A 15774-nucleotide genomic window follows, 5' to 3' on the forward strand; every position below is an offset into this window, starting at 1 on the left:
CGGAAACGGCATTGGTCGCGTTGGTTGATGATCTCTGGAGGGCTCGGGACAGGGGTTGTACCTCTGTCCTGGTCCTGTTAGACCTCTCAGCGGCTTTTGATACCATCGACCATGGTATCATGCTGCACCGGTTGGAGGGGTTGGGGGTGGGAGGCACCGTTTTACGGTGGTTCGCCTCCTTTCTCTCTGACCGGTCGCAGTCTGTGTTGACAGGGGGGCAGAGATCGACCCCGAGGCCCCTTATATGCGGGGTGCCGCAGGGATCGGTTCTCTCGCCCCTTCTGTTCAACATTTATGTAAAGCCGCTGGGCGAGATCATCCGTGGTTTCGGGGTGAAGTACCATCTGTACGCTGACGACACCCAGCTGTACATCTCCACCCCGAACCACCCCAACGATGCCCTTGAAGTGATGTCCCAGTGCCTGGAGGCCGTACGGATCTGGATGGGGAGAAACGGGCTCAGACTCAACCCATCCAAGACCGAGTGGCTGTGGTTTCCGACGTCCCGATATAGTCAGCTGACGCCATCGCTGGCTATTGGGGGCGAATCACTGGCCCCCACGGAAAGGGCTCGCAACTTGGGCGTCCTCCTGGATTCACGGCTGTCTTTAGAAGAACACCTGACGGCCGTGACCGGGAGGATTTTTCATCAGGTTCGCCTGATTCGCCAGTTGCGTCCCTTTCTAGATCGGGACTCGTTACGCACAGTCACTCATGCCCTCGTCACCTCTCGTCTGGACTATTGTAACGCTCTCTACATGGGGCTCCCCTTGAGGTGCACCCGGAGGCTCCAACTGGCGCAGAGTGCGGCCGCGCGGGTGGTTATGGGAGCAACATGGAGCTCCCATGTAACACCTCTCCTGCGCGAGCTGCACTGGCTCCCGGTGGTCTTCCGGGTGCGCTTCAAGGTGCTGGTTACCACCTTTAAAGCGCTCCATGGCTTAGGACCTGGTTACTTACGGGACCGCCTACTACCATCAACAGCCTCCCACCGACCAGTACGCTCCCACAGAGAGGGGCTCCTCCAGGTGCCGTCGGCCAAACAATGTCGGCTGTCGGCCCCTAGGGGGAGAGCCTTCTCTGTGGGGGCCCCGACGATCTGGAATGAGCTCCCCCCAGAGATACGGAGGATTCCGGATCTGCGCACCTTCCGCCGCGAGTTGAAGACGCTTTTATTTTATCAAGCCGGCCTCGCCTAATTCTTCTCCCTTTAAACTGTAAATTTTAAAATTTTTAAATGTATTTTAAAATTATGGGGTTTTTAATTAGTATTAATTCAGCCAAATTTATTTAATTCATTTTATTTGATCTTAAATTTTGTATATTTATGTGTTTTATCTCATGGCTGTGCACCGCCCTGAGTCCTTCGGGAGTAGGGCGGTATAGAAATTCAATAAAATAAAATAAATAAATAAATAATTCAATACTATCCCTTTAATTCCCATTAACAAATTAATCAAACTATATATTTTATTCTTACAATTCATTATCTCTTTTGACTTGGTAAACAATATAAATGTGGAGATGAATGTGGAATAAAAATAGTTCTCCCTACCACTCCCAAACTGTATGAATTTTATATGCCTAGGTTCTATTTAGCCATGATCTTGAATGTATGAAAGAGGGATATGTGTGTCAGTTTTCTTAGTTCAAATTTACCAAGCCTATCCTCAGTCAGCAAATATATGTGATACCTTTTTCCTGCCCATAAAATGATGTGGAAATAATTATTTGCCTTTGTAGTCTGCACAAAATATTTGAAGATAACTAGATGGTATCAAGGGCCACTTTGAATAAACAAGTAGTTTAGGTAAATGATATTTCCTCCTTCCAAACCAATCAAATTGAAATGCTCCTTGTGTTGTAAAAATCTTACATTATAAGTACAAATAATGTACTAATCTTAAATACACAATGCTTTTAGCTCTGTCAACATGGTAAATAATGAGGATCTAACATCTTCATTCTGAAGACTCTTATGAAAATTATCTTTTCTGTCAAAAGATTACATCTGCATTCAGAGAAGATATTATTTCTAGTGGGTTTCTCTTTTGTCATAGAGTGCTGCTTCCATTTATTTGTTAACTGCAATTAATATCAAAAGGGAGATCTAGCTTCATATAATTGGCACACCACATTAAAACACTTTACAGTATGGCTATATGTATCTCATTCACAGTTCCCTGTTGGCACTGAAATTGAAGGAATGAATATTCTGGGGCTTGTGCTCTTTGCTCTGGTTTTGGGAGTAGCTTTGAAAAAACTTGGACCTGAAGGAGAAGAACTCATTCGTTTCTTTAATTCTTTCAACGAGGCAACCATGGTCTTAGTATCTTGGATTATGTGGTGAGTATTCATAATAATATTGCAATCTGAAAAACTTCCCAGTGCTGGGGCAGTTTAAAATACAATTTACAACACATACTACTTTCTCTTCAACTCTAAAGTCTGTAGTAAAGGGTCTTCATAGTCTGTAACATCTAATTTGAGAGGGACAATTACCAGCTGATTGACTGTCTAGCAGAATCTAAGATTGAATAGAAGGTGGTATATGCAATAAATTAAGGAGAATATTCACCATGTTTATTATGTACCTCCCTTTATCAGGCATGGAGTATGAATTATTCAATTTGGTAATTTGGTACTTGAGAGGAGTAGTGTAAAAACTACTGTATGTAATCAAATATCAGGTAGGCATTTTCTTGTCTAGAAAGTCTATAGTTCAGATATACTTTTCTAGCTCATCTGGAAATTAAATTCTTCATTGAAAAAAATGCTCAGAAATGCAGCAGAGATCCCTGCTGATTGCGGTATATGGGGCATAGATATTCAGTTATTAAAATCTCGGTTGGTATAATTCAACAGTTGGATTTCATTTGAACCCCCATTGATAGTGTGGCTATATTAATAATCTGTTTCCATATCTTTTGGGTTTTAATTGTGCACATCTAAACATGCTTATTCAACGCTCTTACCGTATTCAGTAGCATTTGCTTCTTCACAAAGGCATTTAGAATTACCCATGTATTGCTTATATAATATGTACAACACTATTGTCATGGAATTTTACAGAATTACCAGTTGGGCATCAAAACTGTTGTTTCTAGGAAGGACATAGGCCCTGTTCTGCCAAATCAGCTAATTCTAACTTCCTTCTGCCAGTGTGACATGGAAAGTTGATATAGAAAAATGAGCAGCTGAAACTGATCATCTGCCCCCCTTCCCTTGATATATATTGACTCAAGAGGGTTGTAGATAGGCTATTGACCGTTCAAGGCCTGGATTTCTCTCATGTCCCTTGTGCAACTGTCCTGAATATTTAGCACATGGCAGTTTTTTCTTTTCTGATTCAATATTGGAATTGAAAAGGCCAGCTCATAGGCAGGACTTGCAGTTTGTCCTACAAAATCTCTATAGAATGAAAGAGTCATGGAAGCTGAAATTGTGCAAGAAGATATCCTTGGGACCAGGGGTGAAATGTAAAATCTGTTACTACCGGTTTTGTGGGCGTGGCTTGGTGGGGGGGGTAATGTGACTGGGTGGGCATGGCCAACTTTTTTTTTTTTAAACTTTTCAAAGTATTTTTTCTGCAAATGCAAAAAAATGCTTTGAAAAGGCTCTGCCGATCAGGCAACACAGCTGGGATCGTCAGAACCTTTTCAAAGCATTTTTTTAACCACCTCTTCCGCTGAAGAGGTTTCAGAAAAAAATGCTTTAAAAGTCTCTGTGATGATCCCAGCTGAGTTGCCTGATCGGCAGAGAGACTTTTAAAGCATTTTTTTCTGCAACCTCTTCCAGGGAAGAGGTGGTTAAAAAATGCTTTGAAAAGGCTCTGACGATCCCAGCTGAGCCGCGCGATCATCAGAGACTTTTTTTTACTTTTAAAAGCATTTTTTCAGCAGAAGTTGTAGAAAAATGCTTTTAAAAGTTAAAAAAAAATCCTCTGATGATCGTGCGGCTTAGCTGGGCATGGGGGGGCACGCAGGGATTTTTGCTACCGGTTCTCCGAACCACCTGCCGCCATCGCTACCAGATCAAGCGATCTGGTCCGAACCGGGAGCATTTCACCCCTGCTTGGGACTCTGGCAAATTCACTCCACTTCATACCGTATCACTGCCATTTTCAGAGAGACCTTCAGGTGTTGCTTTATAAAAAGAAGTTTTCTGCTTTCCTGAGTAGGATAGGAAAGTGGTAGCCTGACTTGATGAAATATTTTTAGTCGGGTCTTCTATGACTATTGCCATATGGATACCTATTTTTTCTTTAAAATTGGTTGGGCATTTTGGAATTTTTTTTTAATTAGCCATCTTTTTTTTATTTTTTATTCTAATCACTTTAGATTTGTGATATTGGCTTGACGTTGGGAGCATTTGCACAATTCTTGAAATGGCTGAATGCTGATTAAAAGGTCTGCGTTAGTAAAAACTTTGGAAGACTTTGGAAAACTGCAAGCAATGGCTTTCAATGCAATCAGCCATAGTATCTTACTGGCTGCCCTACAAGAATCTGAGACTGCAGGCCCTATTTTGCAGCGATTCTGCTTGTTCAGTAAATTGTGGGGTGTGCCAGATTGACCCAATGACATATGTGGAGTGCCACAGAAGTGATTTTTTGGCATTTGGAGTGTGGTATAATCAATGTGTTGATAATATACCAACTTTAACATTGTCACTTTTGGGGCATAGGAAGATGCTGTTGACATCCTATCCAAATGTCTGGAGACTGTAAGAATCTGGATGAGAGAGAACAGACTAAGCTGAACTCAAATGAGTTGCTGTTTGGACATTAGGGCTAACTGTCAGTACCAGTGTTGTATCTGAATGGTCAGATTCATTATTTGGGGGTCCTTCTAACTCATGACTTCTGCTAGAACACCATCATGGTTAGAACTCTGCTTTTCATTGCCACTCAATTGGTTTGTCATTCAAGCCATCACTTCACTGCACAAATTCCTCAGACCAAGAACTAGAAGTTAGGCAATTCTTGTGCTTTTTTGCCCTGGGAAATCTCCACAATAAAGGTGGTAATTTCCATCTTTCTCATGCTTCTGTCTTTCCATATTCAAAAGCCACCTCTGTCCGCTGAACAAAATCTAGGTTGGACCAAATTAATCTACTGTTTCTTCAATTTACAAATGTTCAACTCAAAAACTGACTCTTCTGATTTGATCATTTTTTTATACCATTCACTTCTCTGCTCATCCTAACATATTACTTAAACCATTATTTATGAAAATAGCCCTCATTCACACCATTATCCTTTGAATATGAAATACATGTTGTGTTCACTGGAGATTCTTTAATTCATTAAATTTAATTGGTTCTCTCTAAGGATAGTAGCAAATGTGCAGATGAATGTCCCACAACAGAAAAAGAGATAAAGATTCAATTTACCGAGGGAAATTTTGTATGACAATCTAATGTCTATTCTTTATTGAGGCCCTTAGTGTGGGTTTCAGAAATCACTGACTTTTTCATTTTCATTCTGTCAAAAATTAGAATGTTATTTATCATTCAATGTAACACTCAGTGCTTCCTTTTCAGGTATGTACCACTTGGCATTACATTTCTAGTTGGAAGCAAGATTGTGGAAATGGATAACATTATGCTGCTGGTGACAAGCCTTGGAAAATACATCTTTGCATCAATTCTTGGCCATGTTATTCATGGAGGGATTATTTTACCCCTTATTTATTTTGCAGTTACACGCAAAAACCCTTTCACTTTTCTGTTAGGACTTATAACTCCTTTCACCACAGCATTTGCTACTTGTTCCAGGTTGGTAGACTTTTGCTTCTATTTCTGAAATGAGGATGACATTGTTCAAATTTAGAGTAATATTGTAACTCGGTTTTTCTTATAAAACAAGGGATTCTACATTTATTAAAATATAAGGCAGACATTTAGAATGGAGTGTAGATAGTCTGTGTTGCTGTATGGTAAAATATGGCTTGATGGCAAAGGTTTTAATATTATAATAATATAATATTATAATATTTAATATTATTGTATCTTACAGGGTGGGGAGAGAGACAACTTGAGAATACTAAGGTGGCTGACTGTAAAAATGTTTCTTTAAACCAGACATAATAGAACTTGAAATGGACATAATAATAAAAATGTGTAATAAAACTCCCTTTTTATTTTTTCTCATAAGATTCAGGCATTTGTTTTGGAAATGAATAAAGTAGAATCTTTTGTCCTAATTTTCAGGAACAGCACTTATCTGGAATGTTACATTATCTCTTTAGGCTGACAGACAAATGCTTATATTTTGGGCTGTAGGAACATTGCTGGACTTGACGTTCTTATGCTTCTTCCTTGATCACATCTAGCTCTGCAACTCTTCCATCAATGATCAAATGCATTGAAGATAACAACAAAGTAGACAAAAGGATTAGTAGATTTATTTTGCCTATTGGGGCTACTGTGAATATGGATGGAGCTGCTATTTTCCAGTGTATAGCTGCTGTCTTTATTGCTCAACTGAACAACGTCGACCTCAATATTGGACAGATCTTTACCATTCTGTAAGTGATAGTGTCAGCTGCTCAGATGCATCAGAAAAATCAGAGAAACAATTCGACTCTTTCTAGCCTGCCGCATTGCACTTTGGTTGAAGCATCATTTGCAAATTATATCCTTTAGGGAAATGCTGAAAGGAGTCGCACTTTTCTCCTTCTAAGGAGATTATAGTTTATTGTGATACAGAGAATAAGAACATAAAGGGATACTTGGCTTGACAGTGCTGTGGGTGGCAAAGCAAAAGGAAGCAGCAAGAAGATATGTCATTAAGTCACTTCTGAATCATTTTAGTAATTTCGATCAGTTGCTCACCCAAACTTGATGCAACTACAATTAAGCTGATTTGCAGGATGCACAATGGCAAGTGGTACAGTCTTATCACCAATGTGTGGCATCAATGTATACTGTGTTTCCCTGAAATTAAGACCCTGTCTTATATTTTTTGAACCCCGAAATAATCGCTTGGCCTGAATTTTACCTGATTTCCAGCTCTGTCTCCCTAACTCTAACCAGAGGAAATGGTGGGGACTTGTTGCGCATGCGTTTAAATATTTTCGGAAAAGGTTTATTTTCGGGGGGGGAGAGCTTATTTTAGTGCTTGCGCTCAAAAGCCCGATTGGGATTATTATCGGGGGATGTCTTATTTTCAGGGAAACAAAGTAGAATGAAAGAAAGATTCCCGAGTACAGAAAATAAACTTTGCATATGATTCTGTGTTATTTTAATAGGTAAATGAAATTTCAGCATAGCCAAAATTAATTTTCTGACAGGGTTACTGCCACTGCTTCCAGTGTGGGAGCTGCTGGAATTCCAGCTGGAGGAGTTCTAACCATAGCTATTATCTTGGAAGCTATTGGACTTCCCACAAATGACATCTCTCTCATATTGGCTGTGGACTGGATTGTGTAAGTATATAAATGTGTGCATGTTGGCTCTTCGGATATGATGGTTGTCAAAATATCAAGGATCTTAATAACCCCTTGTAGGGGCAACCTTTAAAAAGTACTTTCATCAAGAAGAGAGCAGTTGCAAATCACACAGCAGAATTTGTTGATTGCTGCTGAAGGGAGTAAGAAACTCACTGCTCTAAATTTTTGATTTGCATCTTTTTCCATTCCGATTATCACAAAAGTTCTTTGAAGTTGAAAGTGGGATAAGCAGAGGAAATTGGCTATTAAAAACCATGCATCCCATGGCATAAAAATTACTTCCTTCTTCTTGGCGGGGGGGGGGGGGGGAATACACTGCTCAAAAAAATAAAGGGAACACAAGCAGAAGACATCCGAGATCTGAATGAATGAAATAGCCTTATTAAATACTTTGTTCGTTACATACAGTAGTTTTGTGTTTCCTTTAGTTGTTTGAGCAGTGTATAAACTACTGTATGTAAAGAACAAAGTATTTAATAAGGCTATTTCATTCATTCAGATCTCGGATGTCTTCTGCTTGTGTTCCCTTTATTTTTTTGAGCAGTATATTTTGCAGTGGGGTTTTTGTTTTGTGGCATGAAGTGAAAGAGAGGCACAAGTATTTATATTTGGGGTCAGCCATAACTGCTGTAAAAGCTACATTCCAATCAAATGTAAGGAATGTTAATGTTCCTCGTATGTCAGGAAAAGGATGGACAGAATTATGGTAAACAAGAAACGGAGTTTCGCTCCAAGAAAACTGTTGAAATATCAAAACTTCCCAAAATGGATGTAGTATTTGTTTAATTTTTTTTTTCTTCAGAAAGATGGTAAAAAATCTTGGTGGGGTATGTTTAAAATTGGAGGTAGGGTCTCAAAAAGAGTTGCCTTGGGTTCAGTCCCCAATTTTACAATCATGTACTCCGGCAAAAAAGGAAATGCCCATCTTGCTGGCCAGGAGAAATGACTGACTGATGGTAGTACAGTCTCCTTCAGCAAACCGTTCAGGTTGAGCTTCTGATCTTAATTTTGCTTACAGAGAATAGGGCAGAGCTGTCTGCTTTTTAAAAAGCACCTTTGCCTGCTGTGCTTTTTGATGTCTTCAGTCTTGAACACAGATTACTGTTAATATAGAGGGTGGCAAATGACACTTCTCAAATCTGTTGCTTTTAAAGGTAGGTTGAGTCTCTGCAAATGTTTACAGATGCATTTCATTAACACCAGTGAAAACGTTTCCGTGTTTTCCCTATTGATCAGGGACCGGACCACAACAGTTGTCAACGTCGAAGGTGATGCCTTTGGAGCAGGTATTCTTGATTATCTGAATCCAAAAGAAACGAAGGAGAAAGACACAGAACTTAGTGATGTCCATGTAGAAGCCATTCCAAACATCAAAGCTGATGGGGAAACATCACCTCTGGTAACACACAAGGTTCAAGCCGTCACCCCTCCACCATCTAGCTCTCAAGATCCAACATCTAATGAATCAGTCCTATGAATATAAAAGAGTGGAGAGAACTTTGTGGGCATTTTCATTTAGAAAGTACTTGTTTAATAGAGTCTGAATGGCCCCTGAGTTTAAGCAGGTATATTCTCTTCCAGTCTGATGGCACAGAAAACAGTGGTAACAGCCACAGACTACAAAATATGTGCAAGTTTCTGTATGTGTGTTTGTGTGAGAGAGACAAGAATGAAAACTTTTGGTACAAAAGTTGGTACAAAAAGTGCTGCTGCATCCTTGTGTGTATAGGAGTAACATGCAAGACAAATGTAATGAGTGAATGATAGTCATCCTAGAAAATTTCTTTTTGCTATGAAATAAAATTTAAAGCCCACTTTAAAAGATAGACTATGAAATTTCAGAGATTTTGGGAATGTCTTGTTAACTGAAGTTATACAGGAATGAAATGGAGTTTCTTGTAATTTTACTGCATCGAGCCTGCATGACTATATTTGAAAGGTATTCTTAAGGGATCAGTTTATTTTGATTGATAGCCATAGTTTGTGGGACCTAACCAAACTATTGCTCTTTGTTCTAGTTGGATAAATCAGAGAAGCAAACCTTTTTGAAGGAGAATAGAATTGAACTAATATGTTATCAGATATATATAGTTAATGGCCACCAATCCAGATTAGCCTAAAAAGGACCATTGTAATTTATTGCTCTCTTCTTGAACCAAGCAAAGCACCTGTAAATCAAACCTTACTGGACCAAAAAAGAAAGCAAGAAGTTGAACCATTACCTTTCTCTTCAAAAGTTGGTTGCAGCCTTCATAATTGTTTCTTTCAGAGGAAGCTTAAATTGCTTTTGAGACACTCTCAGCAATTTATAATAATGCTTGATTGTTGTTCCTGGAAAGAAATATCAATGAGTGGCCAGGATGAATATATACTAGCAGGAATTGATTTACGTTTCCTAGTTTGATGTCATGTCTGCTGGTGGTGCTGCAAGAAATTATCTTTGTTCTAGATTAGCATATTGTATTGCTTATAGCTTTTAATGTTTTCTGCTTAGAACTGTCCCAAATTGGGACTTTCTATTGGCAATGGAAGGCTGGCTAGAATTTTCAGATTTATAGGCCCAATACACCTAGTGGATATTGTATCTATAATGAGCATCCATAACTGGACCTAAAAACAAATTGTTTATCAAAAGAACAGGCTATATCTGATATAGTAGTATGCTGCTTATTTCCCCAAGACCAAAAAGTATTTGAAGTGTGTTTCTATCAATTCCTGAACAGATTAACTCCATGCTTATTTAGTGCCCGGTGTCATAATGACCAATATTTTTTTTCTTTATGCATAACAAATAAAATCATATTGCGAATGTGGGTAAAAAACATATATAGAATATCCAGTTTTAAGCTTCAAAAAGTCTACATAAAAGTACATTTAAATAGGTGCTTAAATGTGGCCTGGTAATTATGAAGCTTCATTTGTTACTTTTCCCCTCACTCCACCATTGCTTTCAAGAGGATATGTGATGACAAGTAATCACACAATTCTGCCCTTTAACTCTCCTTGCATAAGAGATGCTATTCAGATATTTTTCTGGCTGTCAGAAATTCAATTCCATTATTTAAAGTTGTTTGGAATATTACTTGCCGTTGTCCCAGTATGAAAATCTTTTTCAAAAGGATATAATATGTTATAATTTCCTCCCTGCAAAATTAACTTTGGGGCAGGAAAAGACAACTCACCTGGTGCCTCCCAGATGGGCCACAACTCCAGTTTCCAGAATTCTTAGCATGTTATGCCATTTGTCCTAATTTGCCATTTTCAATCTGGTGAACTCCAAATTTGGAATTTACAATAAAGTAAGTGGAATTAATACAAATAAAAAAAAAAAGAGGAGTCGTCAGATTTTAATCATAAACACCTTTGGTTGAAGGGCAAGGTATTGTTTTGATAAATATTTACCTTTCCAGAAACAACAACTTTTGTCCTTATAAATTACAAAGCAACTTTATATAACTATAAAGGAAGCCTTTAGAATGGGTTATATGTTTATCCCACTGTACTTATTCTTTCAGTGTGGGCACATAATAAATATGTGCCCACACAAAAGGTATCTTTTCTCTTCCCGTATTAACTAGACAAACACATTATGAAGTATTCTTACCAATTGATGTTACAAATGCTGACACAGTAATCTCTATCCTTTGGGCAGGCCAGTCAGTTAAACCTGACCTGTTTGTATTGCTGCCAGTCATAATGCCAGGTCCTCTTGCAACAGAGTCATAATCTAGATAATCCTATTACTTTTCAGTTAGATAATCATTAAGTCATAAGATTGCATCTATCCTTTGTTTCAGTTGCTGAGCGTACATTTTCAGGAAAGAGGCGTTCTTACAAAAGAGCAGCTTTGAACTGGCTGACTAGATTGACTTTTAGTGGTAGAAAAGCACTTAGATTTCTTTACAGCAGTGTTTTTCATATTTGGGAACTTTAAGATGTGTGGACTCCAATTCCCAGAATTCTCCAGCCAGCTGGCTAGGGAATTCTGGGAATTGAAGTCGACACACCTTAACATTCCCAAATGTGAAAAATACTATTTTAGAGGATTTGCTCATAGAGAAAGAAACTATTTCTCTTTATCTTGGCATCATTTTGTATCTTGTTTTGGAATTTGTGAATTATATTCCATTTTACCCACTTGCATAGGTGTGTAGGAAATAATTAATCAGCACATAGAATACTGATTTGCTTCCTGCAACTGATTTAGCACACTTTGAGCAGTAGTAACAATGTTTGTGCAGGATTTCAAAATCAGTAAAGTCAGCTGTGGATCTTGAACCTCCCAACTTTTATTTTCATTGGATGAAAGTATTGTTTTTAGTATTGTGTGAGACAAATGAAATTTCTCCTTGTTCACTTATTTCACCGTGGAATAGTTTCATAATGCCTTCATGCCTTTCCCCCTTAATCTTTTTTTCCTAAGCTGTAAAACTCCAGACATAGTGATTTTTTCTCTATAGAGAAAGGAATTCTTGCTCAGCTTTTTCTGTCATTTTAATGTAACTTTTGAGGAGGCATGACTGTAAACTGTACATAATATTTCAGGTTTAGGCACTGGAAAGCAGAAATTGAGTAGGAAGTGCAAAAAGGAGTTGCAAGTGCAGATATGTAATTTTAGTTCTCACTAAAAGAACATACCCAAAGAACGCCTCTTAAGATCCCAGTTAAGCACATCTTTTTCTTTTACAAAAATCTGCTATGTAAAAAAATATGCCTTGGAGAGGACTAATAATATCTTCTTTAGCAGATTAGTAATATTTTATTTAAGGGGTTTTTAATAATATAATCCTAGTGATTATTGAGTCAACCAGACCTTTGCTCCAGCAAGAGTAGGGATATTGGAAAGAAAAATATCTATGAGCCTTGATTGACAGTACAACCTGCCTGCCTCTCAAAATACAACTTGCCATTAATGACCACAAAGATTAGGAAGCGCTAATCAAAGGTGCTCTTGGGTGTTACCACCAGAAATGTGACTTACCTAACACGCACAGTATTAAGAGTGAATATACTGTACAGTACCAGTGTCAGGGGTTTAAGTAGCAAATTCTATCAAATGGAAAAGCCAGATTGATTGAGTGCTTTGATTACTGCTCACAGTAAAAATGCTATTGGGGATCTCTTTTAGGTATAGTAAACCTATTTTTTTTTTTTTCATATTTTTATAGTGGCTGAACCGAAGACTGGTTTGACAGCAACTTATTGACAATAGTAGCCAGAAAAAGAAAAAAGAGAGAGAGAGAGAGAAAAAAAAAAGAGAGAAAGCAGGTGCTTCTCAATAGCCTCGTCATGTCAGATCTTGGGTCAGTACCAGCATAATTAAAGAAAGTGAACCAATGTTCTACACCTGCTTTGTTTTATAAAATAATATTGCCTTTTCTTTTATCAGATTCTTTACTAATGGTACAAAAAGTTGGGTTTTTTTTGTCTGGAGGAAAATCAAAATGGCAAAGACAAGGAAACTGAGTAGAACAGGTATTTTTCATTACTGATTATTTTTTCTTTATCTTTTGGACAATCCCTGGACCAAATCCAAGGTTAGCATATCCTTCCTGCCCCTGTCCGGTTCCCATTGAGAAATATGTCCTTTTGTACTCTGCTAACGAGTAAACGTAACTGGGTTTTTATGCATGTGGATGATAGAGCTATCTTCAGGTTGAAGTATCATATTGCTTGAAACTCAGTAACACCTAAAAAATAATGCCTATAAAGGAAAATGACATAGACTATGTTAGAGTCTATATTGTATAAGATACATTATTATTATTATTACTTTAAATTAAGAGACATCAGGAATTTACTCCTAGGACTTTGTGTGGGTAAAACATATGCTACACTATTGAGTTTTAATGCCTCCCTTATTGATTTCGGTGGCATAAAGATTACTTCAAAGGATGCCAGCAATCTTGACTATTTAAACTGCTCCTTCCTAATGTATCATATCAGCACTTGCAGTCTACAAATTCTAGTTTTTCAGGTGTCCATTGCAGTGTGTTATATTTCACTTTTCTGTTTTTCCATTTTTCTCATTTCAGTCAGATGAGTTTAAACCACTAGAATGAAATGTTCATTAATTTATCTAGATGGGGAATGTGGAAGGAAATCAAAATTTAAAAATAAAGCAGAGGATTGATTACAATTTAAAAAAATCTGTTGTGCAGCATTTTAGGAACTCTGAAATTGGGCTGCTGAAAATTGTAGGAGAATCATGCTGACTATAAGCAGGAATGAGATGGAGATTTATAGATTTATATTCTGTGTGCTAACATGTGTTTCAAGTTACTATGAACAGGTAAAACAAAGCTGGAAAATAATTATATATATTTGAACTGGGTGATCAGCTTTTTAAAAAATCCTGACATTCTAGGCACAAATACAGCACAGCAGATTTTGTTGTGAAAGTTTGCATCCTCCTCCCAAATTCCATCTTAACACTAAAATTAAAAATAGGCTATCAGCTTGTATTTTTTCCTCTTGCTATTCCATTTTTTTAGGTTGGCTAAAAAAGGATATTCCTCTAATTGGACTTTGTGTTGAATCTTCATTGTGTTTATTCTCATGCAACCATTCCCAGAATTTACACTGAACCATCAGTGCGTTCCCTTGCTGACTTTTAAACATGTCCCCCCCTCCAACAAAAACTCTAAAAAGACCCCAGCTGTTACTCCAATATCAGATTCCCACTGCTGTCTTTGCCTTTTCCTGTAGTTGCTTAAGAACAAGGAGAGAGGAAAACTTTGGGTGGTGGGCCTAAACTACCTATCCCTGGGGTCCTTGACAAATAAGTTGGTGATTTGAGATTTTGGAGAGCTTAGTAAAATAACATTGGCTTGAATTGTCGAAGAAAAATGTCACTGTGAAAATAAGGAGGGCAGTATTGCTGTGGCAATAGTGCCAAAACTAGATGCAGAAATGCTCTGATTACTCAATATAATGCTAGGGGAGATTACCTCACACGAGGAATCATCAAACAGGATCTATTTTTTTTACAACGTTGAGAAGCTTTCTTATTTTTCTCACTGGCACAGCTGAATGTCAGCTTCTACTGAGACCTGAATAAAATTCTTATGACCAGATGGAACGGTTATCACATTAAATTGGCTACTATACTTCTAGTTTACCTTAATATTCAACAGCCCCTCCCCCAATTAATGGAATCATTTAGAGCAACTAAGCTGTCTGTTAATGAGGAGAAATATGGTTCTGTATTTACAGTTACAGTGAGCTCTTCTGATTAGCTTTCATTAATATGTATCTTTAAACTGTGTCTCTTACAATACTCTTCAACTCAAATGCTAGTGATAGATTATACTGCCCTACAGTGCCACTTGTGTCTTTCTGTACTGACGTTTTTAATCAAAGTCAAGTAGAATGTGGACGTGCTTTGCTGTAATGAAAATGAATGGCTGCATAATACAAAGGTGGAGACTGAACAATCTGGAATCTGTGTAGGATAAGGAAATCTACACTTTATGATTTTAGACATGAGCGATGATGACACCACCTGCCTTATTGTGTTGTACCTAAAGTGCTGCTTTACCTGTGTTTTATTCACAGTGCTGTTCATCTCATGTATTTCTTCTCAAGATCCTTAGTTAGATGCTTAGTTTAGCCCTGGATCTGAATTCCTGAGAAAACACATTGTCTGTTCTATTTTACAGGATTATAAATGTTAGATTTCAAATCTGAAATCAGATAAAGCATTGTAAGCTTTATCAGGATTATAGAATAATGTATGTCAGCAACAGCTAACCACTCCATTTTCTAAGTATTGTTTTCTGTCTCTGAATGTAATGTTCTCAATATGTATTTTGTTTGTGGGCATGCAGAATATTTCAAATTCAAATCATTTTGACTTTGGAGCATCCCACTTCGAATGTGAAAGATTCAAAATGTTTCAAAGGCAAAATGAGAGTGTTTAGTTGTTTTGGAAATATTGTACTTCCAATTTTCAAAAATTGTAAAAATTGTATTGAAAATAATAAAAACAACTCATTTCACTCTTGAGATGGGAATTTCGACTGGAAGTAGTTCAGATTTGAAACATTTTGCATGCTCCTAATTTTGATCATACAGCTCTGTAAGGTTGTCATCACTATCAAGGATAAAATGTGTATATGTATATAAAAAAATGAAAATAAATATGTGACTAGAGTTCATACTGTTTTTCCACTTCTAAAAACCTCCAACCGTTCCTAGCTGTTTTGGTGGAAAGCAGTGCAGAGAATTGTTTAATTATTTTGTAACTCAAAATTCAGTGAATCTTGTGTTAATTATTCAGAGTTTTTCTGAATCTGAAATAAAAACCCTTTAGACTGAA

At 37.7% G+C, this 15774-nt stretch overlaps 1 protein-coding gene and 1 long non-coding RNA gene across 3 annotated transcripts in view; one reads left to right on the top strand and one right to left on the bottom strand.

Annotated features, from left to right (window-relative positions):
• SLC1A4 (solute carrier family 1 member 4) overlaps nt 1-15774 on the top strand; it is a 35236-nt gene extending 19462 nt beyond the window's left edge. Inside the window, exons 5-10 of one of the 2 annotated variants that reach the window (XM_034432442.3) lie at nt 2180-2346; nt 5545-5778; nt 6336-6530; nt 7296-7430; nt 8691-8853; nt 12623-15774. In XM_034432442.3, coding sequence (XP_034288333.1) covers nt 2180-2346; nt 5545-5778; nt 6336-6530; nt 7296-7430; nt 8691-8853; nt 12623-12646 — 918 coding nt within the window. In that variant the 3' untranslated portion in view covers nt 12647-15774. Of the gene's footprint in view, nt 1-2179; nt 2347-5544; nt 5779-6335; nt 6531-7295; nt 7431-8690; nt 9657-12622 lie in introns of those variants that run through there. The other variant, XM_034432441.3, reaches the window with a different exon arrangement.
• Nucleotides 8220-10504, bottom strand: LOC148116707 (uncharacterized). Its single transcript, XR_015731233.1, has 2 exons — nt 9677-10504; nt 8220-8754 (listed from the first exon to the last, which is right to left on the bottom strand). It is a non-coding gene; the product is annotated as an uncharacterized LOC148116707 (long non-coding RNA).

The sequence above is a fragment of the Pantherophis guttatus genome, chromosome 1 (assembly GCF_059756535.1).
Source record: "Pantherophis guttatus breed Tessera chromosome 1, ASM5975653v1, whole genome shotgun sequence".
NCBI lineage: Eukaryota > Metazoa > Chordata > Lepidosauria > Squamata > Colubridae > Pantherophis > Pantherophis guttatus.